The sequence below is a fragment of the Typopeltis vanoorti genome, chromosome 15 (assembly GCF_054136105.1).
Source record: "Typopeltis vanoorti isolate ZY-2024b chromosome 15, IOZ_Tvanoo_1.0, whole genome shotgun sequence".
NCBI lineage: Eukaryota > Metazoa > Arthropoda > Arachnida > Uropygi > Thelyphonidae > Typopeltis > Typopeltis vanoorti.
The window spans coordinates 7,582,994-7,607,756 of NC_143563.1; the positions used below are offsets into that span (position 1 = coordinate 7,582,994).

General features: G+C 35.4%; 1 protein-coding gene across 3 annotated transcripts in view; it reads right to left on the reverse strand.

The window, feature by feature from the left end:
- Positions 1 to 24,763, reverse strand: part of LOC150098339 (uncharacterized) — a 275,596-nt gene that overhangs the window by 179,629 nt on the left and 71,204 nt on the right. For 2 of the 3 annotated variants that reach the window (XM_090405890.1, XM_090405889.1), the window contains one exon: positions 11,682 to 11,882. The exons of the other annotated variant lie outside the window; for it this stretch is intronic. In XM_090405890.1, the coding sequence (XP_090262016.1) occupies positions 11,682 to 11,882 (201 nt within the window). The remainder of the gene's footprint in view (positions 1 to 11,681; positions 11,883 to 24,763) is intronic. 3 annotated transcript variants of the gene reach the window in all.

Below are 24,763 nucleotides of genomic sequence, written 5' to 3' on the forward strand. Positions count from 1 at the left end.
GAGAAAGAGAGAGAGAAATCAACTGGCCGTATAACTGAGTTTTATGCCAATTAAAAGATAATAGTGAGGCAGTCTCAATAAAAAATAAATTTTCTAGTATCCATAGGAATAAGACTCATAGTGCGAAAGGTAGATAAAAATAGTATGCAATAGAATAAGCAAGAAAGGTTACGAGAGAGAGAGAAAGTACGCACTGCTAATTAGAATAACAGTATTTCAAAGGTGCAGTAACCAAGCAGGCTTTATAAATAGCAAGAAGTAATAGCACGCACAGTTTACAGAGGTACTAGAGCTGTTACATAAACTGAATAAGAGTGCAACTGAATGCAGAAGTCATATTTCCATATACAAGTAGCCAAAAAGTGTCACAACTTGTTACTTAAAAACTCTGGATTAGACATAGATGTTGAAAGTTTTTCACTTGGTTATACTACAAATTAAAGATGCCAAGAAATTATTATTATTACTATCTGAGACCTCCAGGGAGTCAAGAATTCATTGAGGGAGGCTATAAATCACTCAAACCAGCTGTCATATCTTTCCTTAAATTCATTCGCACTAGATGCCCTCACTATTCCTACAGGCAAACTATTCCACTAACTCACTGCTCTGTGTGAGAGAAAAAACCTAGCTCTTACCCCTTTCATGACTGAACAAACTTAACTTTCATGGATGCCCCACTCCCACCTTCCATATAACGAAAAATTTCATCTGATGATATCCTATAACACCCATTCAAAAGTTTATAGACCTCTTATCATATTACCCCTCTTTCTCCTGTTAACCAGAGTATCTAATCCATTATCTGTGCTCATAAGCTAACTCCCATAATCCAGATAATATTTTAACTCTTCTTTGCATCCTTTCTTTATCCCCTTGGAATCCGGGAGACCAAATCTGCATAAAATAATTCAGGTGTGATCTTATCAAAACCTTATAAAAAGGCAAAATGACTTCTTTATCCTTACATGTCAAGTTTCACTTCAACATTGCAATTATCTTCTGAGTTGTATTTGAAACTTTTGCTATGTGACCTTTGAACTTCAAATTCCTATCCACAAATATGCCAAGATCCACTGCCTCCTCAGTTTCTTGCAGCATAATCCCACTAATATAATAGGCCACTGGAAATCTCATCACACCAAAGTGCATAACTTTACACTTACTAACATTAAACTGACAGCCATTTTCGTTTGCCCAAATTCCCAGCCTATTCAAACCATTTTGTAAGTGCTGAATATCATCCCTGATTGTCCTACCTATCTTCACATCATTGGCAAACAATTGCACATCTGATGTTAGACCCTCTGATGTCATTAATGTAAGATTGAACAATAATGGCCCAAGGAGTGAACACTGCAAGAGATTAAAACTGTTCAAGAGGTACACCACTGGTCACCTTAAATCTGGCAGATTCACACCCACTATATACCACTTTCTGATATCTGTCTGTCAGTCATCCCCTGATCCGAGTCAAGAGTTTACATTCCAATCCCATATTCTCCAGTTTATGCAACAGCCTGTGGTATCCTATCAAAATTCTTGATATATCAATATTATATTTTTGGTTTCATCCTTTATCCAAGTGTAAGCAAACAAAGTTTGCTTCACAGTCGTGAAATCACTTCACAACTGTGAGTCCTCAGTCACTGGGATAATAATGAAAGAAATCATCATGCAAGAGATTAAAACTGCTCAAGAGTTGCCTATTATTACAGATTTTTTGCAATTTTGATATAAAGTTATCACATGAAATGTTCATTTCTGCTATTATTTCTAGTAATGCTTTTGATATTTTGCTTTGTGACGAGTTCTCATCATTGTACTGTTATGGTTGTTGCTACAAATCAGGCACTCTTACTCTGTTAGGGGTAGAATAACAGATGTCATTATATGCTACTCTATTTTCTAAAGTTCCTGATCTCCTTTCCAAGGAATCAGGAATAAGAAATTTTCTTCAAAATTTCTGCGTGATCAGCAGGGCCGTTGCCAGATTAGACCGTGCCCTGAGGTAAACAATTAAATATCGCCCCTGATGGATTATAAGACAAAAATATAAGAAAATCTCCAATTGCTATTTTGTTTTTATTACAAGAGAAACATTAATGCAAAATGATTACAAAATAATATGAATTAAATGTTTGCTCTATGGGGATATCGCACAATAAAACTGTTTATAAGCTCTTCTAAATTTAAATTATAAGCTATATCCGCCTCTATCGATATAGTTGCTAGACCAACCATTAGCGTAGCGACAGTGCCTACCACAATATGGCTGAACGAGCGCCCTTATTAAGCCAAGCCGTGAGGCAAGCTGCCTCTATGCTACACCCTGTTGACGGTACTAGTGATTAGTATTTCATTTGAAAATTTATTCAGCAAAATTCTCAGCAGAATAACATCAGAGGATGATAAGTGGAAAGCAATGAAACCAATGAATTTATTAAAGAAGTATGGTGATTGATTTTCTAAAGGAGTACTGGGATTGTCTCAGATAAATATGGTAGGGCATTCAGTCACAGTTGAATCTGATAAACCAATTTATGTTAAGCAGTACCAAACACTTCCTAAGTATGCAGACAGGCTGAAATTGTTACAACAGTTTTTGGAAGTGGGGATTATTAAACTTTTAACATTTTTATTGAGTCCTCAATCCCAGAGAAGCTGCAAGGTAATCTTAGATTTGTTCTCAACCTAAGGACAATAAAGAAGGTCAAAGTGATTACCCACTACATAATACAGAGGAGCTCTGGGATTCATTAGATAGTACCAGAGTGTTTTTCAAAACTCAATCTTAACAGTGGTATCTATCAGATACCTTTAACGGAAGAAGATCAACAATGCTTTGCTTTTCCCAGCTAATGGGCGGAAATTCCAGCTCACATGACTCTCGTCAAGACATAAGAAAATCTGCACAAATATGGTCCCATCAGATCTGTTGGGCTTAGGAGTTTTATGTTTCTAGGATGGCCTATTGATTTACTCTTCAGATAAAAGCTCAAGTTTTTTTTTTTAGCATTTCTTTATTTAGCAGTAACTGCTAAATAAAGCAATGAAGAAGATGAATGAAGCTAAGCTCAGATTAAAAACTTCAAAACATGAATTCTTCTTGAGTGGGTTTTATATCTAGGTCATCTTATTTCACAGTAAGGAATAAAGACTGATCCAAGTAACCTACAAGCTATCCCTAACATCACTCCTATTGTAGAAATGATATCAACGGTACTAGACTGATGGAATGGGCTGAAAGCCTTGAGCTATCACTGGTTTTTGATGCAAAAGACTCTGGAACTTTTAAATCATGTAGATGGAAGAAAGGCTCAAATCCTGACCTCTGCTTTTGCAACTCCACTTGCAACACCAAGGATGATCCCTTATCCACTGATAGGAAAGTACTTGAAAAATTTCCAAGATCTCAACACAGACCTGTTATAGTCACTATAGGAATGCAAATCCTGATTATACAATCTGTGAAAAGATTGTAACATCCATTGGATCCAACCTGAATTTGAAAATTAAACGTGCTGCAAAATGATGTATACAAAGAGGTTTCCAGAAACAGTACACCCATGCTGGTCTCCTGAAACTGAGGAATTATTCAAAAAATACAAAAAAGATCCAGATCCTGAAATTGGAAAAAGAATTTTAGAAATGAACAATGGCTGCAACGTTGGAAAACTACACCTGAAAATTTAGACTTCACCCATTCTAGCCAAAAGGCTTGGGAATTGCTCTGAAAACTTGGAACTGCATCAGTTTCTAAGCAGAAAGTCACACAGGTCACCCCTTAAAGATATAGCAACTAGAATCCAGTAAACATCAAACAATGTAAAGATTAGTGCATCCTATTCTAAAGAAATTAGGACCAAATATTGTTTATATTTGGTCCTAATTTATATTGTTTATATTCCATGTTTATAGAAGTGTCAAACAAAATAACCACTTCTCAATGCCATTCACTGAAAATAAACTGATTCAAGCTAAATCACCAAAAAATAACAAAACATCAGGCCTGGATGGTATATATACTGTGAGTTCATTAAACATCCCAAAGGAATTCCTGAAGAGCAAAGTTATAGCTATCTTAAGACCTGGAAAAGAGCCTACTGATGCAACAAACTATCGACCAATATCTATACTAAGTATTCCTTATAAACTTTTTGAACAGTTACTCTATAATCGATACCCTTTGATTAATGCCATAGTATACCAAATGAACAAGCCAGATTCAGTTTCTCTCTCTCTCTCTCTCAGCTGCTGCGACCAAGTACTTGCCCTCACTACACATATAGAAGCTGGTTTCTAAAAAGGCCTTAAAACCTCAGTAGCATTCATATATCTGTCTGCTGCATACGACACAGTTTAGGTGAATGGATTCATACTGAAATTTTGCAACCATAATATAAGACTCAAGGATGATTAAGATTCTAAAGCACTTGACATCAAAGTGCAAATTCAAGGTACAACTGAATGGTAAAAATTGAATAATAAAATAAAAAATTGAAAAATAGTAACTTTAAAGTAGTAAAAAATCGACTACCACAGGACTCTGTGCTAGGTCCACTCCTCTTTAATTTCTACATTAGTGACATGCCACAAAATCTCCTCTCGAAAGTTCGTGTATGCAGACAATCTGGTGTTGGCAATTCAGACTAAACACCTGAAAGAGGCTGAGACTGTGCTCAGTTCCGACCTTGAAGTTCTGTATAGCGGTTACACCCAATGGAGACTTGCCCAAATCCCTCTAAGTTTGCATATTTCACTTGAACAATCATGAAACTAATAAACGGCTGAAGGTTTCATTTAGAGAGAAAATTTTGAAGCACAACCCCAACCCAAAATATTTTGGAGTCATCTTAGATCACTCTTTAACCTCCAAGAAATACCTGTAAAATGTCTGCCAAAAGCTAAAAACTAGGAATAATATCATCAGGGAGCATGTGTGTTTGGGTTGGGGGGGGGGGGGGCAACACTTTTAAAACTGCCACCCATGACTAGTGTACTCTTGTGCAGAATACTGTGCTGTGTGGTATTTGTTATGTCAGCAAGGTCAACATGCAACCAGACATAAGGAGGAAAGCTGCCATTAACAGAGAGTGGATAAAATGTATGGGAAATAACAGCTTACCAATCCATGAGGACCTCCAAAATTTACCACCTATTTGCTTAAAGTCCCATGACCTGATCTGGAAAAATCAGCAACCAGCTACATATTTTTCTGAAACTGAATGGAAGAATCACTAGCTTACTTAAAAAAAAATAAAAATAAAAATAAAAATGGACACCTCATTACAGAAGCCCTGGTGGCAATGGAGAATACTCAATCGACTGAGGACAGTCTTTGCCAGATGTGCTACCATAATGTATAAGTAGGGCTTGCATCATTCCCAAAATGTGACTGTGGTGCTGATTAACAGACAGTAAATCATATTATTCAGGACTGCCCACTGGAGTTTTCAGGGCACAGTGGTGGATCTGTTCCAGGTAATCCCGGGTGCAATATCTTCCTGTTTGCACAAACCCAACCCATATGAAATGTATGTATGCTATTATAGAATTATAGAGGAATTTCACTACAGCGTATTCTATAAAATTAATGCAAGCATACTTGAAAAGAGGCTAAGAAACATTGTGGAAGGAAAATACGGAGAAGTTCAATCTCAGTTCAGGCCAAATAGAGATTGTCAGGATCAGGAGTGTGGGAATATAACAACAATCTGTATTTAAGTTCTGAAGATCTAGAAAAGATACCTCTTTCTTAACCATGAACAAACTTAACTTCCATGGATGCTCTCATTTTCTCTCTCCACATTCCATATAATGAAAAATTTCATCAGATGATATCCTATAACATCCATTCAGAAGTTTATAGACCTCTATCATATCACCCCCTCATTCTCCTATTAACTAGTCTGCAGCCCATATACTCACAATATGCTCTCATATTCTAACTTCCATAATCCCGATATAATCTTTGCGACTCTTCTTTGCACCCTTTCCACAGCTTCTTTATCTCCATGGAATTCAAAAGACAAAACTGCACATGATAGTCCATGTGCAGTCTAATAAAGGCCTTGTAAAGAGGCAAAATGACTTCCTTATCCTTATATTTCAAGGTTCGCTTGAGCATCATCAATACTTGTCAAGTATTCAACATTGGAATGCTTGTCAGCATTCCAATGTGGCTGTATCTAATATTTCAGCCTTTCAAATGGCTGTCCTCTGGTCTTTTTTTTTGCTGCCATCTTGGCATCAAACACCTGTTTAGCTAGCCTGTTAAGTGACCATTGACTTTTAGACATACACACTGGTTTCTGTTAAGGTTTAACAGAATGAATACAGCACATATAAATAATTAAACACTAGTTTAATCAAACCTATATTTCGTCTCAGTCACTGAAACATCATGAAGGAAATTATTGAAATTACAAAAAACAAACACAAAAATGCACAAAACAATAAGTGGAAAAACGATGATGATGTCTCTGTAACAGATGAAATATAGAATCGATTAAACTAGTTTTTAATTATTTATATGCTGTATTCATTCCATTAAACCTTACAAGGACTCTTAAGTACTATAAATGTCAAGTTCCTTCCTAATATCTTCATTTTTAATATGATTCTGCCATTGATGCCATCTGTTCACTCCCCTAATCTTTAATCAAGTGCTTTTCTAATCCAACTCTCAGATTCATAACTTAAAACTGGTTTGTATACCATTAGGTTAGCAATTTGGCAAATTTTTTTCCAATTCCATGTAAATTTATTCAGCTGCCTCACTGCCTATTTCCTCATTTCAACTGTTTAATACAATTTTAGTGAAGATGGCAGAAATACAACAGAATAAGAAAAGCTGATAGAGTGGAGAGAACTAAATAAATTTATATGGAATAAAAGAGAAATTAGATAAAACACTAAACTAGATTTATACAAGACAGTTTGAACTGATGTTAAGTTATGGATCTGAGAGTTGGATTAGAAATAAAACAGTTGATCAAAAACTAGAAACCACAGATCTGAAATCTGAAAAAATTTAGAGGAGTGAACAAATGCCAATAGCAGAATCATAATAAAATAAAGAGCTAGTAGGAAGGAACTTGACATTGTTAGAATTCAGGAATGCATGCACAGGGCTAACTCAAGTGTGGTATGGTCACTTAGACAGAATGGAAGAAGAATTAGCAAAATATGTTTTGATGCCAAGAAAAAGACGATCTAGGTGGATTGATGTAGTGGGAAGTGTCTTAGAAGACCAAAATAAGTCTGACCATATTTGGAGTCTTGATAGTTTGGAGGAAAACTGTCAATATGTAGTAGGATCATAGTAACCTGTGCATTCTTGAGGTTACATATCAGGAATTCAATTACGGCGATTTTTTTTTTTTTTTTTTTTTTTTTTTTGTGGGAGATTTCTTCTGATCTGTAGAATCAGATATTGTCTTTCATGAGAGTGAAAGGCTGAACATGGCTCCCATACACACGTATAACATGTACAGTGCCCTCTGCACAGATATACTTCTAGGCATGATCTGGCAGAGCAAGTAGTAAAGAGTTATTTGCTTGTTAGTTGGGCAACTTCCTAATGCATATTACCACTAAATTCATTCCATGTACTATTTAGTGGCTGGTACGTGCATACCTACAATACCTTCACAAACAGAGAAAATATTGGCCTCCTATTTAGTTGTAGTGTGGTAAGCAGGTCTACAAAGGGTGTACCTGGGGAGGTCCAAAGATCTTACTCTGGAAACCAACCATAGTACCCATTTCAGACCACCAATAAGTAGGGTGATAGTTGGTCTTTCACCAAGTGATGAAAATCCTCTACCACTTAGGAGATCTGGTTATTTACAAGTAGTTAGCATATTAACTCTCCAACAGGCTGTAGGATTGAATCCAACTGTGGATATGGATTTTTTTTTATGAACGTCTTTAGGTAGAAGATGACTTCTGTTATCTAGTGAGAAACCAACATGTTTGGTCTCTAGAGAAGGATTTCTAATTTATCTAACCCTTAGTCTACTCATGGAATGATATAAATGTACTAAGTCCTTTGTGAGTAGATTTAGATCCATGAGTGCAACACTACTGAGAACAGTCAGAGAACGTGCAATGATGTCTCAATCAGATTCAAGCATATGTTAACAGGGATAGACACCCAATAACCCTAAAACGTTTCTATTAAAGTTTGTTTTTTTTTTAAAAAAAAACTAATTTTTTTTTCTAATAAGTTTTTTTTAAGTAGTACTATTTTTTACATCAGTCCCATACAAAAGGTGTTTTATAACCTCTAGCAAACTAGAAAATAATGTGTAAATGCACGGACCATATTCATTTTATGAAGAAAGGTTATTCATACTACTTATGAAATTATTTATTTTGAAGGTTCAATAAATATCTCTGTTATTAATACTTCCTATTTTCATCCTAACATTCAAAATATTTAAACTATAAACACCTTTCAATAAAAGACACAAAGCGAGTGAGTCATTAAGTTACATTCAGTTTGAAACTCTGTAAACATAACAGGATGAAAAAAGTGAATTCAAAAAAGTAAAAGGGGAAAGAAACAGAATAAATCACTATTTAAAGTATTCATATTTGGTTATGAAGTGTTAAAATATAAGACTTATTATTATTTATGTGACCATAGGTTTTTTTTTAATTACTATATATGTTCATATAATAACGCCTACCAGTTTCGTTAGCAACTGTCTAGCTTTCTCTAGACTTAAATGGTAAACACAAAAAAAATGATAAATGCACAAAGTATAAAGAAAACAAAACCATTAGTAACTATAAGGTAGTTACTAAGGTTGATACGTTCGCATGACAATGTCAGCATGTGTTGCGAATCTTTAGTCCGTGTCCTGAACACGCGTTGCATGAGCACATGTTATATGATTGTTGGCGTACTGTAGTTCCGTCAAACTGAGTGAATTGATTAAAGTTTTCCAAGTCTCATTCAATATGGCACCTTGATTTCTGTTTAGGTTGCTGCCTGTTTGTAGGACTACTGTTGCTTCTTTGAATAATCGGTGTCTGGAATCCTCAATAAATCACTGTTAACAGTCATGAATAAACATTGTCATCGAAAGAGTTAAGATGCAGCAGCTATTAGTCTAAATGTTTAAAATACCCCATTCTAACACCCCATCATGCTGCTTTTGGTACTTCTTTTAGTATTCTTTTTTAAGTATTTCTCTGAATAGTATAAAATAAAGCTACACACACATGTATGTGTGTGTATTAATGCTAACCATGCCCCCCCCACACACACACTCAAGGGTTGAAACCAACAGCATATTATTGTCATGGCAGACAGTTAGATAATCACCTGGGAAATGTACCCTTGAGACCAGATATTTTCAAGCTAGCCATTTCTGAACTTCCAATAAGCAGGACGGTAGTGGTAGTACATCACCTCACACTACATAATAAAAATAATCTACCACTTTAAAGATATTAACAAACTTCCATGTCATAGGGGGATTCAAACCCACAGCCTACAGCATGAAAGAGAAAATGTAATCCATTCAGCCAATGTGGCTGGCAAACATTGGCTGAATGGATTACATTTTAATAAAGTGAATATTCTATGAAATAATTTCCAACTGGCTTTAATTTTTATTAACATAATTTGGGGTTTCTGCTATAGTCAAAATTCAGAAATGATCCATTGTGCAGTTCTTAGTTCATAGTAGGTTTCATATAATAAACAGTTAAAGTTTAAACTGCTGTTTAATAAATCTATCACCACTGGAGTTTGTTTTATATTAGTTTTATACTAGTTTTTCAAACTCATGTTAGCTGAGACTCTTGCAGTGGCCTAACATTATTTGATGTTTTCATTCATGTTACCAGTCCATAACTGCTTGATTCTGGATTCAGAAAGGTCATGATTACTTGTTAGGTTAATACATACGCAAGTTAACCATTACTCTGACAGTTGATTCCTACATTTTGACAAGTTTTATACATAGTTCATATACAACAAACTATATTTATACATAGTTTGTTGTATATGAACTTTCCTTATGAAAGTTTAATAATTTCTGATTAATAACATGATTAATAGCTTATGCTAGTTAAATAGAATTTTAAATTTAAATTAAATTCAACAGCTACTAAATAGTGTATGTATAGTTCTAATTCTCTGAATAATAATAATAATGCAACAGAAAAGGCATTAGCGATGTATTAGATTTAACAGCATAGCATTGAGAAAATAATTAAATGAAATCACATTAAGATGAATTCTATGAAGAAAAGCAACAGATGCCCTCACTAAAAAGTGATTAAAGCAGTGATTTAACATGAATGCATGAAAGTTGGAAAACAAAATATAGTAAATGTCTTAAATACTTTTCTAAAAGCCAAAATGAATTATTCCAAATTTTCACAAGCTGTACTAATGTATAGTATGAAATTTAGGCAATAAATAAAAAAAGTTTCATGTATTTTAAATAAAAATTTTTGTTTATGTGCTCTCTAACCTTTGTTGAAACAGAACAGAACAGCATTAGCATGCAAAATTATGAATAGATATATAAAATGCATCCTGAAGCTCAAGAGTGAATGATGTGCAAGTGCTCAAGGAAACAATGTGCAATTTTGCAGTTAGGCACTAGATAGGTGGTACATTTCATTCTGCAAGTATATTAATGATGAAAATCAGCAAGTCTACATAAGAGCCCACTGATATCTAATAAGAGATGCACCAAATATAGCAAGATTAATCCCATTATTCATCCAGTTCCTATCCCTCCCCTGCCTGGTAAGTAGTAACTAATTCATTCATGCATAATTTTAACTTAAATTCTAGACAACAATAAAAGTGTGTACAACAGTTCCAGTTGCCAAAAACTGTGTACAGTAACCTATAATATTATTATTAAACAGATTTCAACATATAAAATAATGTTCTTTTCCATGAAATTTCATGTAATTATCTGCAATTATAGATGAAAATAAAATTATAACAAAGCAAAGGAAAAAAGAACCTTCACATGCGAAGGTTATTTTTCACATGTGAAAACTGCATGCTGAACAGTAATAATCACTCTACGTGACCAACACATACAGACTAGAATCTGCATGAATAATCTATATTCATGAAGATGTCATTTAGTATCTTCTGTTACCATATGCACATCCAATACTTGTTGCTATTTCAATGTTCAGATATAATGCCAAGAATATGCACTGATATCAAAAGCTAAAAGTTATGACTGTGGGCTCTTTCTGTTGTTGTTTTTTTTTTCTTTCTTTTATTTATTTTTTTTCACTGCATGATTCTATAGTGTTATGGAACTTAAACTTGATAACTTTTAAAGAATTACTGATATTTTCAAAAATACCAAAGGCCTGCATTTCCTGTATCTTGTTATTATCATAAGCCCAGTCTAGATCAATGTATTATTGATAGAAGGAAAATACGGAAGTGCCATTTACAGAGATGAGGTCCTTTTAATCCCATAAGGATCACTAACAGATGACAAAATATTGTATCTGTAGATATCATTCTGTTTTCAAAGGCTAAAGAGCACTCAAAATTATCTGTTCTGGACTGCAGAACATTTTCATATATACTCTCATTTTTTTTTAGTAGTGTGAACAAATTTAGATTTCAGAACTAAGCATCAGTTCAAATGGGTTTCCAGTAATTTGTTTCTTGCCTTTCCTAAGGGATAGCTGATTTTCTCCCCCTGATTGAAAGTCATATAATGCTACAAACAACTGTGGATCAGCATCTTCCTGGGCCAGGAGATTCTCCTTTGACATCCAACGGGAAGCACCATCTGGTGGCAAGGCTGGGTTACTACCATCATCTGCAAGATCAGGAATTTCTGGTAGGGGCCTGCTCTGCAGCAAGGCTTCTGTAATTTTAAGAGATGGGGAGAAAATTTTATAAAATGTCCATTAAAAATTGTACTCTAAGGGTTAAAGTTTCATACATTTTTTGAATTTTTTTAATAAATCAAATTAAATTAATCTTCTAAATATATAATAAAATCTTAACTTTGATTTTATTACAAAAGTAAATTTAAGAAATAACAATAAGAATATAAATAAAAATTTTAACCTTAATTCTGAAACTTTAAATATATTTGAAATACAGGTGAAATGCCTGTTTAGTTTCAGACTAATAAAAAAGGTTTTCCTTTCTTTTCTCATATTCTCTGTAATGTGATATATCACATCTGCTGTAATGACAATCCCAGAGGAACATAAGTATAAAAGTGAATGGTTTTTAGAAGACAATCAATAAATTCTATAGTGTTAATAGAAGCCCAGCATGACCTAAGGGGAAAAAACTATCAGCATTCACAATATATGAACAGAATTATGGACACCAATAAGAACCTACAGACAAAGAAAAATCAGCAGACCAATCAAATATTTCAACAATGTAACACATTCACATCCCACCTGAAGTTCATGGATAATGAAAAACTTCCTAGTATGATTTCATGGGACTCAGAGATGGCATACAAAAACTTTGTATAAATACCCTACCTTTTACATGCATAGTATGAGATTAGTCAAATAATGAAATTTCGACACAATTCCTTAATCAATTTTTGTAATTCCTTTATATAAGGTATACAAACTTTTCTTGAACCTATGTATCCCATTTGATGTGCCAAAAACTAGGCAACATTTTATCTCACCCCACTCCCAGCAGACATGCTATTTGTAGTACACAAAATCTCACTCAAAGTTACAGAGTATGTCTAAAGGAGAGAAGAAAAAAAAAAAATTCAGTAAAACTTATCTCCCTGCATCTAATTTCCTAACTTACTCTGTGTATGATTTTGATAAATTTAAAAACACTCATCATCGTCATCAATTTCCTGATAGGTACCCTCAAAGAGAGTTCAGGTTACAATGACAGCACTACATGATTAAGTTACATTATTATTAATATCTTATCAACAATTTTCCTCTAAATCAATCAATTACTTGTGAGCACTCCAATAATGTCATATCTAACATTCCATGCTTCTAAGGCTCTTCTGACTGAATCAATCTGCCTAGTCCTTGGTCTTCAGCTGGGCCTCTTTCCTGTCATCTTGGCATCAAACGCCTGTTACGCTAACAACCTCTCTTCACCCATTATTTAAATGACCATACCACCTTAGATCAGCTCTGATGACACATTCTTGAATTTAAAAACACTCTCTTTTTAAAGTGAGCAATTTCAGAAAAAAGACAAATCTTTCTAGTAGGAAGATCTTCAATAAAAAAAAAAAAAAAAACTTAAAATTATTCACTGGCTATAAGTAAGTAAGCTCAGATGTAGTGCAGTACCTATACAGGTAAGTAACTCTAAATTATATGCCTTTAAAATTTTTGAGACTATCTAAAGAACAAAGCCTTTAAAATTTTTGAGACTATCTAAAGAACAAAGTCAAAAATCTGCACAAGCGACTCCTACTCTTGTTGGCTGCAATTCATCTGTTATCATCAGCAGGACCCCACTACCTGTCATGTCTACTCCATCCTCCCTAAAAATACTACATCCATCACATTCTATTCCTGCAACCACATCATCTACTATTAGTCAAGTCTCATTCATGCTTCTGTGTTTGGCAAAATTGCACTAACCAATGCCAAAAACTCCTTCCTCTTGTTCCTGATACTAGTGCAAGTATATAGAAACTGTAAAAACATCCCCTCGGCCCCCCTCCCAACCCGAGAGACTAGATTGTGTATTTTTTTTTGTTAATTCACACAATTATTTGCCTGCATCATTCAGACTACGGATCCAGAAACTCTACATCACTCCTTCTACACAACCTGCATATTGATTTATTAGCTATCATTGCTCTCCTTCTCAGTCCATTTCAATCTTCACCCTCTTGCTCTTCTTTGATTCTTATTGCAATAACACTTTCACAACCTCTGCTCATACAATACTTCTCGCATCTGAGGCCATTGGTGCCAGCCAAAACAAGGAATTCTTGCACCTTGTCTTTCTTCATTCTGACAGCATCACTAATATAATTTTAACCTATCAAGGAAACAAAATTTTGTCATGCTTTCATGAAGTACTTCTTTTATCACAGAATGACCATAAAAAATTATCTGCTTATCCACTTTCATATGAACTTTCATTTTTTATCTTGAACATCTCTTCTCAGTTTGACTAATCTTCAGACATTTCTGCAGCCTTTAAATTTTATGCTTTGCCTTGTGAAGGACTACATGCAAATGTGCTATTTCCTTATTCAGGTCTTCTACGTTCTCCAGACCTACCACAACTACACTTTCAATATTATTACCTATATTCAACCCTCTACTCTACTATCACATAATTTGTTCTATCTACACTCACTCTCACAACACACTTGTTCAACAGTTTCACTCTCCCTTCCCAAATCATTCAACTTTCACAACAAACACACCTCCCAAATTCTACATGGAACAAAATCAAGCAAATTTAACTCATCCAACAAAGATGTCTTGGCTGTCATTGTTGTACTATGCATTTGTGCCACATTGACAATATATACTTTAAGGAAATATACATATTTTACTTAAATCAAAATCATTCAGGCCCTTATAAAACAAATAACTATAATAAATTATAGTCATTTGTATGTGAAAGATAAGTAATTTGAAAAATTACTTATCTTTCAAGCAGTGTTACAAACTGACAATAATTCTGAAACCATTTCATGTCGCTCCAAAATCTGATATGAAATGGAACTGCCCTTACATATGAATATGATAGACTTCATTTTAACAGATGTTAATGAGTATAAATAATCAAAAACATGGTAGTCATGAAGTTAAAGTAAAAAGTAAAATTTCAGTTTCAGACAAACCTATAGTGGATAAACTTTGCTATCTGATGATCATTTCTCTAAAACATTTGAAATGATGTCTCTGAAAGCATGCAATCACGCTGCTGGCTCATCATGCATTCTTACAGGTTTGTGTAGTTTTTTTTTTTCTTCTATACTTATCAGTAAATTTGAGTCATTATCTCTTATCATATTATTTATTTAAGTTTCATTCTTGTCATTTTATCTTATTCACTGGTTCTATATTTTTATGTTATTTCATTTTTAATACTGTTTTTGCACCATTATCAAATTCAATACCTAATTTAACATCATCACTTTTATCCCTAAAAAATGCAGGTTTGTTTAAAACTTTATAAAATTTAGAGTTTAACAAAATCGTACCAACCCGGTGAGAACGTAAAGAATGTAAGCGAGTCAATTATAATGCAAAAACAGCGATGAAGGAATTGATAGTGATAGCAGGTACAAATGATTTGAAAGGAAACAAAAAGGCTATGAGTGAGGATGTGAAGGAATTGCTTGAGGTAGCAAAAGAAAAGAGTGAGAGAGTTAGGATGGTGAGTCTGTTGCCGCTGTATGACAGTGAAGAGTATAGGAGGGCCATAATTGCTAATGACTTTATGCGTGAATTATGTTTGATGAGTGATGTGGAATGAGTTCGATGGGCGAAAGGATTTATATAAAATGGATGGTTTACATTTGAATGGATTTGGTGTACGGAGATTTGAAAAGGTCTTGTCGAAAGTAGTGGAAGTGAATGTACAGAACCAGGGAAACTAGAGTTATTAGGGGGGGGGGGGTAAATATGCAGATTTTAGGGAGACAGTTGAGTGTGTGTGTGTAATATGCCCAAGCGAGTAGGAAAGACCACAAATCAGAATGGGTTAGTTAGTATAAGGCATCAAAATAGGGGTGGGACAAATTGGCTTCTGCAATTCATGTATACAAATGCCAGAAGTATTAGGAACAAGAGGGAAGAATTTTTGGCCTTGGTTGGCACTTCCAGGTCGCAGGTTACTGGCATTAGTGAAACATGGCTGACAGAAGATGACACAGCTAGTAGGATTGAATGTGAGGGGTATGGTGTGTTCAGGAGAGACAGGGAGAATAAAATGGGGGGAGGTGTGTTATTGATGATAGCGGATGAGCTACAGCCAAGGAGAATAGAAGTGGAACTGCAGGATAGAGAAAAGAGCACATTTGAGGCTATTTGGTGTGAGATTGAAACTAGCAGAACAAAATATACAGTTGGGTGCTGCTATAGACCAGGTGATGGAATAGATGGTGGAGATAGTATGCATAAGCAAATAGAAGAAATGAGTGGAAGGAGGGTAATTATTATAGGAGATTTCAACTATGGTAACACTGATTGGAAGGAGGAGAGGACACATAGAAGGAAGGAATTGGATTTTATGCAGTTATTAAGGGATAACTATCTGTGACAGCATGTAATGGAAAATACTAGGGATCAGAGAGTGCATGACCAGGTAATTGCATCTGAGAATTTGGCTGTAACGAATATGACCACGTTGCCACCAATCGGTGAGAGTGATCATACGGTCTTGACTTGGGAGGTGGCTAAAGGTGTGGAATTTACAATTAAGAGGGCACATGTGGAATTATCAGGCTGGTAAGTATGACAAGCTTAGGAGACTGATTGGTACAGTGCCATGGCATGTACAACTGCAAGGGCTAGAACTTGATAGTGCATGGGAGGCAGTTAAAAAGTGTTTGCATGAAGCAATGGCTGACTGTATACCTAGAGTCCGAATAATAAATCAAGTAGGAGTCAAATGGATGAATAACACCATTAAGCTTGAGCTGCTAAAAAAGAAACAACTATGGAGGGAATTTAAGGAGAAAGGTGACCGGCAGGCACTTGAACAGTATAAAGCCCAGGCCAGAAGGGTAATGAGTGTGGTAAGGAAAGCAAAAAATGATTACGAAAGAACATTGGCCATGCAGGCTAAGGAGAATTCTAAACAGTTTTTTCGATTTGTTGCAAGTAAAGTTTTTTCGATATGTTGCAAATTTTATGCAGAATAAAATGTTGCAAACATTTTATTCTGCATAAAATGTATATGGCAGAATGATTTTAAAGAATGCCGATGGTAGGGAAGTAACCGAATCAGTTGATATAGTTGAATTACTGAGCGAGCACTTTGCAAGAGTATATCATCCAGGTGGTGACATTGCAGAAATGAATGAACCAATAGATTATACGGGAATTGTGGTGAATGAGGTGGAGGTGAGTACTCTATTACAAAACCTCAATGTCAATACATCTGTGGGATTGGATGGTATACCAGCTCGTGTCGTACGTGAAGCAGCTAAAGAATTGTCAGTCCCCTTGACCATTTTGTTTAATCTGAGTCTCGGGTCTGGGTTAGTCCCGAGGTGGTGGAAAGAGGGGAAAATAGTTCCACTGCATAAAGGGGGTTCCAAGACTACTGTTTTAAATTAGCATATCAGGAATCGTTGTCAATGGGTTTACAGTGATTCTACCGGACCTTGCCAAGGCCTTTGACAGGATACCACATGGAACTCTAATCAGTAAACTGGAGCAGATGGGGATGGATATAGGGTTGGTGAGATGGATAGGAGGGTGGTTGATGGATAGATACCAGAGAGTGGTTTATTCAGGACTGGAGTCCAAAAGACGGCCTGTCACTAGTGGTGTGCTGCAGGGTTCTGTTCTTGGACCACTACCTTTCAATTTGTTCATTAACGATATAGGAAAGGATCTGAGAGGAAATGTTCACTTGTTTGCTGATGATGCAAAGTTGGGTAGAGCAATTGTGAGTGCACAGGATGTCAAAATTTTGCAGGATGATTTGGATAGTTTGGAGGACTGGGCTAGGGAAAATGGATGTCCATTTAATGTGGACAAGTGTAAGGTTATGCATTTTGGAGTGAAAAGATTAGCAGCAGTATATCACATTGGTGGAACTGTACTCCAGGAGATTGATGAGGCCAGGGATTTGGGAGTGTTAGTGGATAGTGAGTTGAAGTTTAGGGGGCACATTGCAAGTGGCTAAATCAGCTCATCAAATCACTTGGTTACTGAAAAATACTTTAACAAGCAGAGACAAACAAGTTATTGTTCCTATATATTGAACTCTGATAAGACCCCATCTGGACTACTGTGCCCAGATATGGGTGCCAGGGTTTCTTCTTGATTGGGAGGAGGTGTAGAGGATCCAGAGACGAGTGACTAAGATGGTGGCAAGTCTGTGAAATGAACCTTATGAGAACAGGTTGAAGATTTTTGGGTTGCAAAAATTGGTTGATAGGCAGAAAAGGGGCGATATGATTGAGACATGCAAATTACTGAATTGTTTCTATAAGATTAATCCAGTAGATATTTTTGAGAATAGGACTGGTGGTGGTAGGACTAGGGAACATACATGGAAGCTGGGCAAGAATGTGGTTAACAAGGGTGTTAGAGCTAGGTTTTTTACTTGGAGAGTGGTAAATGAGTGGAATAAGCTGCCAGAGTCTGTTGTGGGTGCTATGACCGTGAATGAGTTCAAGGTGAGGTATGATAGATACTGTGTGAATGTCGAATAGTTGTTCTTGACATGATGTTGGGGCCTCTGTCGACTCCTTGGAGTTGCCCAAAATAATAATAATATATAAAATATAACTTTATATCTAATACTATCTTGTTTTGGGTAGTTTATGTTCATTAACCTGCGTTAAAAATCATTGCCTACCATTTTGATAATAAAGATAGCGTCCATTTCAGTAGCATAAGATTACTATACATAATTTTCATCATCATTATTATATAAAGGTAAGCTGAAGTCCATATACTCATCACAGGAGGTCCACTAACCATCATTTGCACAATACGTGTTATATCTGGCTTTTTCACTGACTAAGCACTCGATAATGGACTCCGGCAAACTCTTCACCACTCTCCAAACAAAAATTCTAGTCCTCATGAATGCTAATTCTTACATAATTTCCAGACATGAACCCATAATTTTCCCTACTCTAGTTGTCATCATCAATTTTCTGTTTGCATTATTATTAATCTCCTATCAACAATATTCGTCCAAATCAATCTATTACTTGTGAGCACTCCAATATTGTCATATCTAACATTTTGTTCTTCTAAGAAACTTCAGACTGAATCAATCCACCTAAACCTTGGTCTTCCTCTGGGTCTCTTTCCTGCCATCTTGGCATGAAACACCTATTTTGCTAACCTTTCCTCACTCATTCTATTTAAGTGACCATACCACCTTAGGTTAGCTCTGCTGACAATTCTCAAATGATAGTAATGCCAAGGTCCCTCTCTAATATATTCATTTTTTTAATATGATTGTGCCATTCATGCCATTGGTTCACTCCCCCGAGAAAAATTATTTTCTCAGAACCCTCATATCTGTGATCTCTAGTTTTTGATCAAGTGCTTTATTTCAAACCCAAATTTCTGATTCATAACTTAAAACTGGTTTCAATACTGTCTTGTATACTGCTATTTATACACTAGTTATGTACTAAAAAATTTGCTCCTTATGAATCCTATAACTCCCCCACCCCATAAAAAAACTTTATATATCTCTATCATATCCCCTCCCCCTTAAATTGCGTATCCACCAGCCTCGGTATACCAGAAATCTTCGATCAGATCTGTGCACAACACTTGCATAAATGCATATCCAGTTGGGCCATATAAAGAAGTAGAATAACATGATAATCTCTGCCTGTCAAGGTGTTCTTCAATAAACAGGTAATCCTATGGGCTGTTTTAGCCATATGATCTCTAGAATTTCAAGTCTCTATCCACCATTATTAAGTTCCTGATATGTAGGTGTACAAGATATTATGATAATACTACACAAAAATAATTGGTTGTGCGGTCCCAAAATCAACTTGGTGTGGCCGTTCTTTGAGGTTAGAGTTTGCGGAGAAGAGAACAAGACTGGAAAGCGCGCTCACTCCTGTTCTACTGTAGGAGATGTCATGTCTATGTTCCTCAAGACGAAGTGAAACAGATTTATCTGTCTGGCCAAAATAAGGTCAACCACAGTTGCACATAACTTTATAAACACCAGGAAAATGCAGTTGGTTGTGTTTTGGTTGACTCAGACAAGAACGAAGTTTTGGCAGAGTAGTATAGTCTGTCTTTATGTTGAATTTCTTCATAATCCTAGCTAACATTTTTTAGAAGATTTTGAAGAGAGAGCTATTTCTATAGCTACTTTAAAACGTAAACTGTGGTTACGCTACATTGATGACGTCTTCCTAATCTGGGAACATAGTTTAGAGGAACTTCAAAACTTCCTAAACCATTTAAATAATCAACATCAGAACATTAAATTCACATTAGAACTAGAGATTAATGGCATTCTCCCCTTCTTGGATCTAAAGATCAGTAGATTACCTGACTGTCTTAAATTTTCAATTTTTCGAAAAACCACCCACACTGATAGATATTTGTATGGCTCTTCTCATCACTTCCCTCCTCATAAACTGGGCATCATCTCCACCCTTGCCCATCGAGCAAGATGTCTCACTTCCACAAAAGAAGACCTTCAAACAGAGCTTAACTTCCTGAAAAACACCTTAAATAATAGATATTCATCTCGTAACATCACTAAACGTTCGAGATGATGCTAACAACCTCGACAAGAAGATGAATCCAACCCTATCACTCATATACAGTTACCATTTATCAGCTCTCTTACCCCAAAACTATCTAGGATTATGAAGAAATTCAACATAAAGACCAACTATACTACTTTGCCAAAACTTCGTTCTTTTCTGAGTCGACCAAAACCAAAACACAACCAACTGCATTTCCCTGGTGTTTATAAAGTTATGTGCGACTGTGGTTGACCTTATTTTGGCCAGACAGATAAATCTGTTTCACTTCATCTTGAGGAACATAGGCGTGACATCTCCTACAGTAGAACACGAGCGAGCACCCTTTCCAGTCATGTTCTCTTCTCTGCAAACTCTAACCTCGAAGAACGGCCACACCAAGTTGATGGAGACCGCACAACCAATTTATATACATGCAAAGATGAATTTGAAAGACGAATTATAGAAGCAAAAGAAATAATTCTGGACCCTTCACACTTGAACAATCTAAGCTACAATTTGCCTGATTCCCATAGCGCAGTAATCCAATACTGGTGCTCTAAAATTAGCTGTCACACACACATTCAGCTCATGCCAACAGTAGCACGCGGTCACCTATTCAAACATGACTGTTACTATTCTGCTTCTTTTTATTAAGCTGGAAAGTCCATGTTTTTTACCTTGTTATTTTTATAAGTCTTATGTTATTTCTTACTCACCTGAAGAAGTCGGAACACTGATGAAACTAGTCGTGATTTATTAAACGTTTTTGTTATACTTTCTCGGGTTCTAGTCAGTTAAATTTTAATTTTATATATATATATATATATATATATATATATATTTATTTTATTTTTTTTTTTGCGTTCCATGTTAACGTACCGAGGATGCCTTAGATCAATGTGATCCAAGCTTTTATAGTCACAGAACACTTTTCATCTCACAATGATCTGAAAACATTGTGATTTATGTATATTTCTATTTTGAAAACAAAATAGAAATATACATATAAAAATTATAAAATCAGTTGAAAATTAAAGCTGCATTCTATACAAGAAAATTTATACATACACATATGAAATCAACGTGAATTATGATTTATAAAGGAAAAAATTAATTCTATTGTAATGGGATTGGTGTTTGTATGCCAATGAATCACAAATTTGTTTATTATCAGGTATAATGCTAATACTTAATATTAGGTATAATGCTAGCACTGTATATTATTATTACTTGAAACCTCCAGGGAGTCCAACAACTCATCGAGGGAGGGCACCTACTCCACAACTCAATCCACCAACCACAATGAACTGCAACTACACCAGCGCCATCTTCTGCCCACTACCACTACTAATATTTTCACAGACAATCCCAAAAACCTCCATGCCCACGGCAGGATTCGAACCCACAGCCTTTTGTCTGGAGAGCGGATATGCTGACCAGTTGGCCAACCAGGCCGGTATAATTTTAAATATTTTAATTTTTAATAGAATGTCACATATCTCACAATACCTTAAAGTGAGAAAATCCAAAACATCTAAGTGCAAATGAAAACCTTTTTTTCTGGCAGTTTGTTTCTGTTAGAGTATTTCTTAATATAAGATAAGATACATCACACCATAAGTTCCTGACCTGAAAGCACATGACCCTGCTCTGTAAGTTTCCTGCAGTAACTCAACCACAAATGATAACTAAGTGTGAAAAAGTTGAAACATATCAAAAGTGTGAAAATACAACACAAAATTGAAACAAAGCAAGACCCAGCAAAAACATACCCCAAAAAAGTCAAAACAATATCAAAAGTTTGTCTAACAAAAAGACTTCTACATTCATTTCACAAATATGTAGAGCATCAATACAAAAATTAACAATATACAGGTAACAACACTTGTTCTGCCAGTTTTAATCGAATCCCAAATGTCATTCTCTATGACATTCTACCTAAGCTATCCCAAACACATATTACTTGATGCCTTCCATAAAAAGGAAGGACCATGCAGTTACTTTCACTTAGACATTCCTTGACAAAAGTTGTCAAATCTGCAATATCGACTATATGATCATCACTGACTAAAGATTTCTTTGCCTCACTTCATATCATAAAGTGAGATAGCCATAACTTTATCCATGATAAAAACATAGCATATATTCAGTGATTCAAATAAAAAATTCCAGCCTGTACTACATCCTAAAACAAGTGCCCATTGTCCTAATCTCAATACTTTTGAAAGTAATGGAGAAGATCATCAACATCCAGTTTCTTCACTACTTGGAGATTTCGTGATCGTTATGAATTCTGCTGTGGAAAAGGAATGGAAGAATCCATATTGATGATCACTAATTGATAAACAAGTTGAAAGTTTATTTTTCACTTGGTTAGACTATAATAAATTTAGTTTAATCTTTTATCCAAGTGTGAGCAAACAAAGTTTGCGCCTGAAAGTATCTTCAGAACTGGGGTAAGGTGGTACAACACCGGGAAACTCGTTGCAAAGATGAAGCAAGCTAACATCACTCCTATCTCAGTATCTCCCATAATGCAAAACACATCTCCTTGCGGATATGTCTAATGTTATGCATTAAGGGAAGGGCCACTACCCAGACTAGTTTCAACCTTTATTGAGGTCTCTTCAGTGGGAGCCAGGCCCAAGTGAAGATACCAGGCAGAAGCATTAGCAAGGATTAAACTAAATTTATTATAATTGATAAACACTACACAAGCTACCATCTAATGGTCTCCCTCCAGTTCTCTTTGACTATGATTGCCAACCTCCTCTCTGATCATTTATTGCATGTCATGGTGAATATGCAGTGAATGACTGTGGGTGAGAGTACAAACCCTTAGGGTTCTATACTCATGCTCTTGAATTTATGCATCAATGACTCTCACACTGGTCACCTCATTATTCCTCAAGTGGGATGAAGATAATCTAGTAAATTTCAATGCTATCAAAACACAGTCCTAGTTGAGTATCAACTAGGACTAGGGCTGCTTTTCCATTTCACGTATCGATACGTGCTCCTAACTGCATTTATGATCGTCAATATTTTCTGTTATCATTCTATCATTTTTGGTTTTATTTGGCAATCTTTAAAAGTAATTACTTCAATGACTTATGCAATGTTTCACTTTCTTACATTTTTCTCTGCATTCTCTCAGATAGCATGCTTACTTATTTGTTATTTGCTAGGAACTTCCCAAATGCTTTCTTATTTTCCCATGACTTTTCATTCTTGCAGACACTTTCACCACATGCTTGTCTGTCTGAATCAAGCACCGATTTCTTCAGTATCTGCCAATGATTCTCTGAGGCTTGACTGCTATATTCAAACTCTCATTTTTTTCTTTAATAATTTTTGTACATTTGGGTCTACAGTTCACCTCTAAAAGCTTGCTCAACTATGATTATTTTTTTCACATCCTCCCCCCCCCCCCCAGAATGATAATCAATTTCATTCTACTCAAAACTAAATGATGATTACATTCTATTTCAATCTCCCCTGTATACACTTGTGCCCTAAGCCAACATAAAAACTCACTATCAACAATAACGTAGCAATGCATGTTTCTTTACTCAATGAAAAGTTATGCACATTTTGTGGATATTAAAGTCACTAAGGAAGTAACTTTAAGATAACTTTATTGTTTGGGTAGATGGACTGCAGGAAATCAAACTTCAAGGATAATAAGTCAAAGTAGTTAGTGTTTATCAGAATTAGGCAAGTGGTAGGGGCAAGGAAACTTCACACCAGAGAAAGCAAAAAAAAGAGGAAATTCAAGATTTGGTATCTTGAATTTTCTTGAAGAAAAAAGTCTGATATTCCTTGCCATCTGATATTCAGCAAGGAATATCAGACTACACAAAAGCACAAGGAAGAAACAAAGGAACAGAAAGTGTAATTTAGATAATCAAGGTGGACTGTAGTTGTTGGTAGAGCTGCAGTTTGGGGTTTGGTCAAAAACATGTCTTATATTCAATGAACTGCTCTTGCAATGCCATGAATAATTCATTAATTTCAGACTTCAAGAGGCTTAATAGACTATTATGTCATTTAATTTCATAAAATTTTATAATCTGAACAAAATTCATATGGCCTATCAAATTGTAGTCTTATTTCCTTCAATGTGTTAGGCTCAAAGTCCTCTCAAGGCCAAGGCCAAGTAACATGTCTCAGTAGAAGCCTAATTAAGACTATGACAGGGTGGCAAATCCTAACTGCAAAGTCCTGCATCTTTGGTCAGTTAGTCTTTTTTGAGAGTTTGAAAAACCCAAATTTCTGCCACCTGCCACCTCCATATGAGACTAAAATCTTACATTCAGATGAAAAGTGATTATAATAATTTTTCA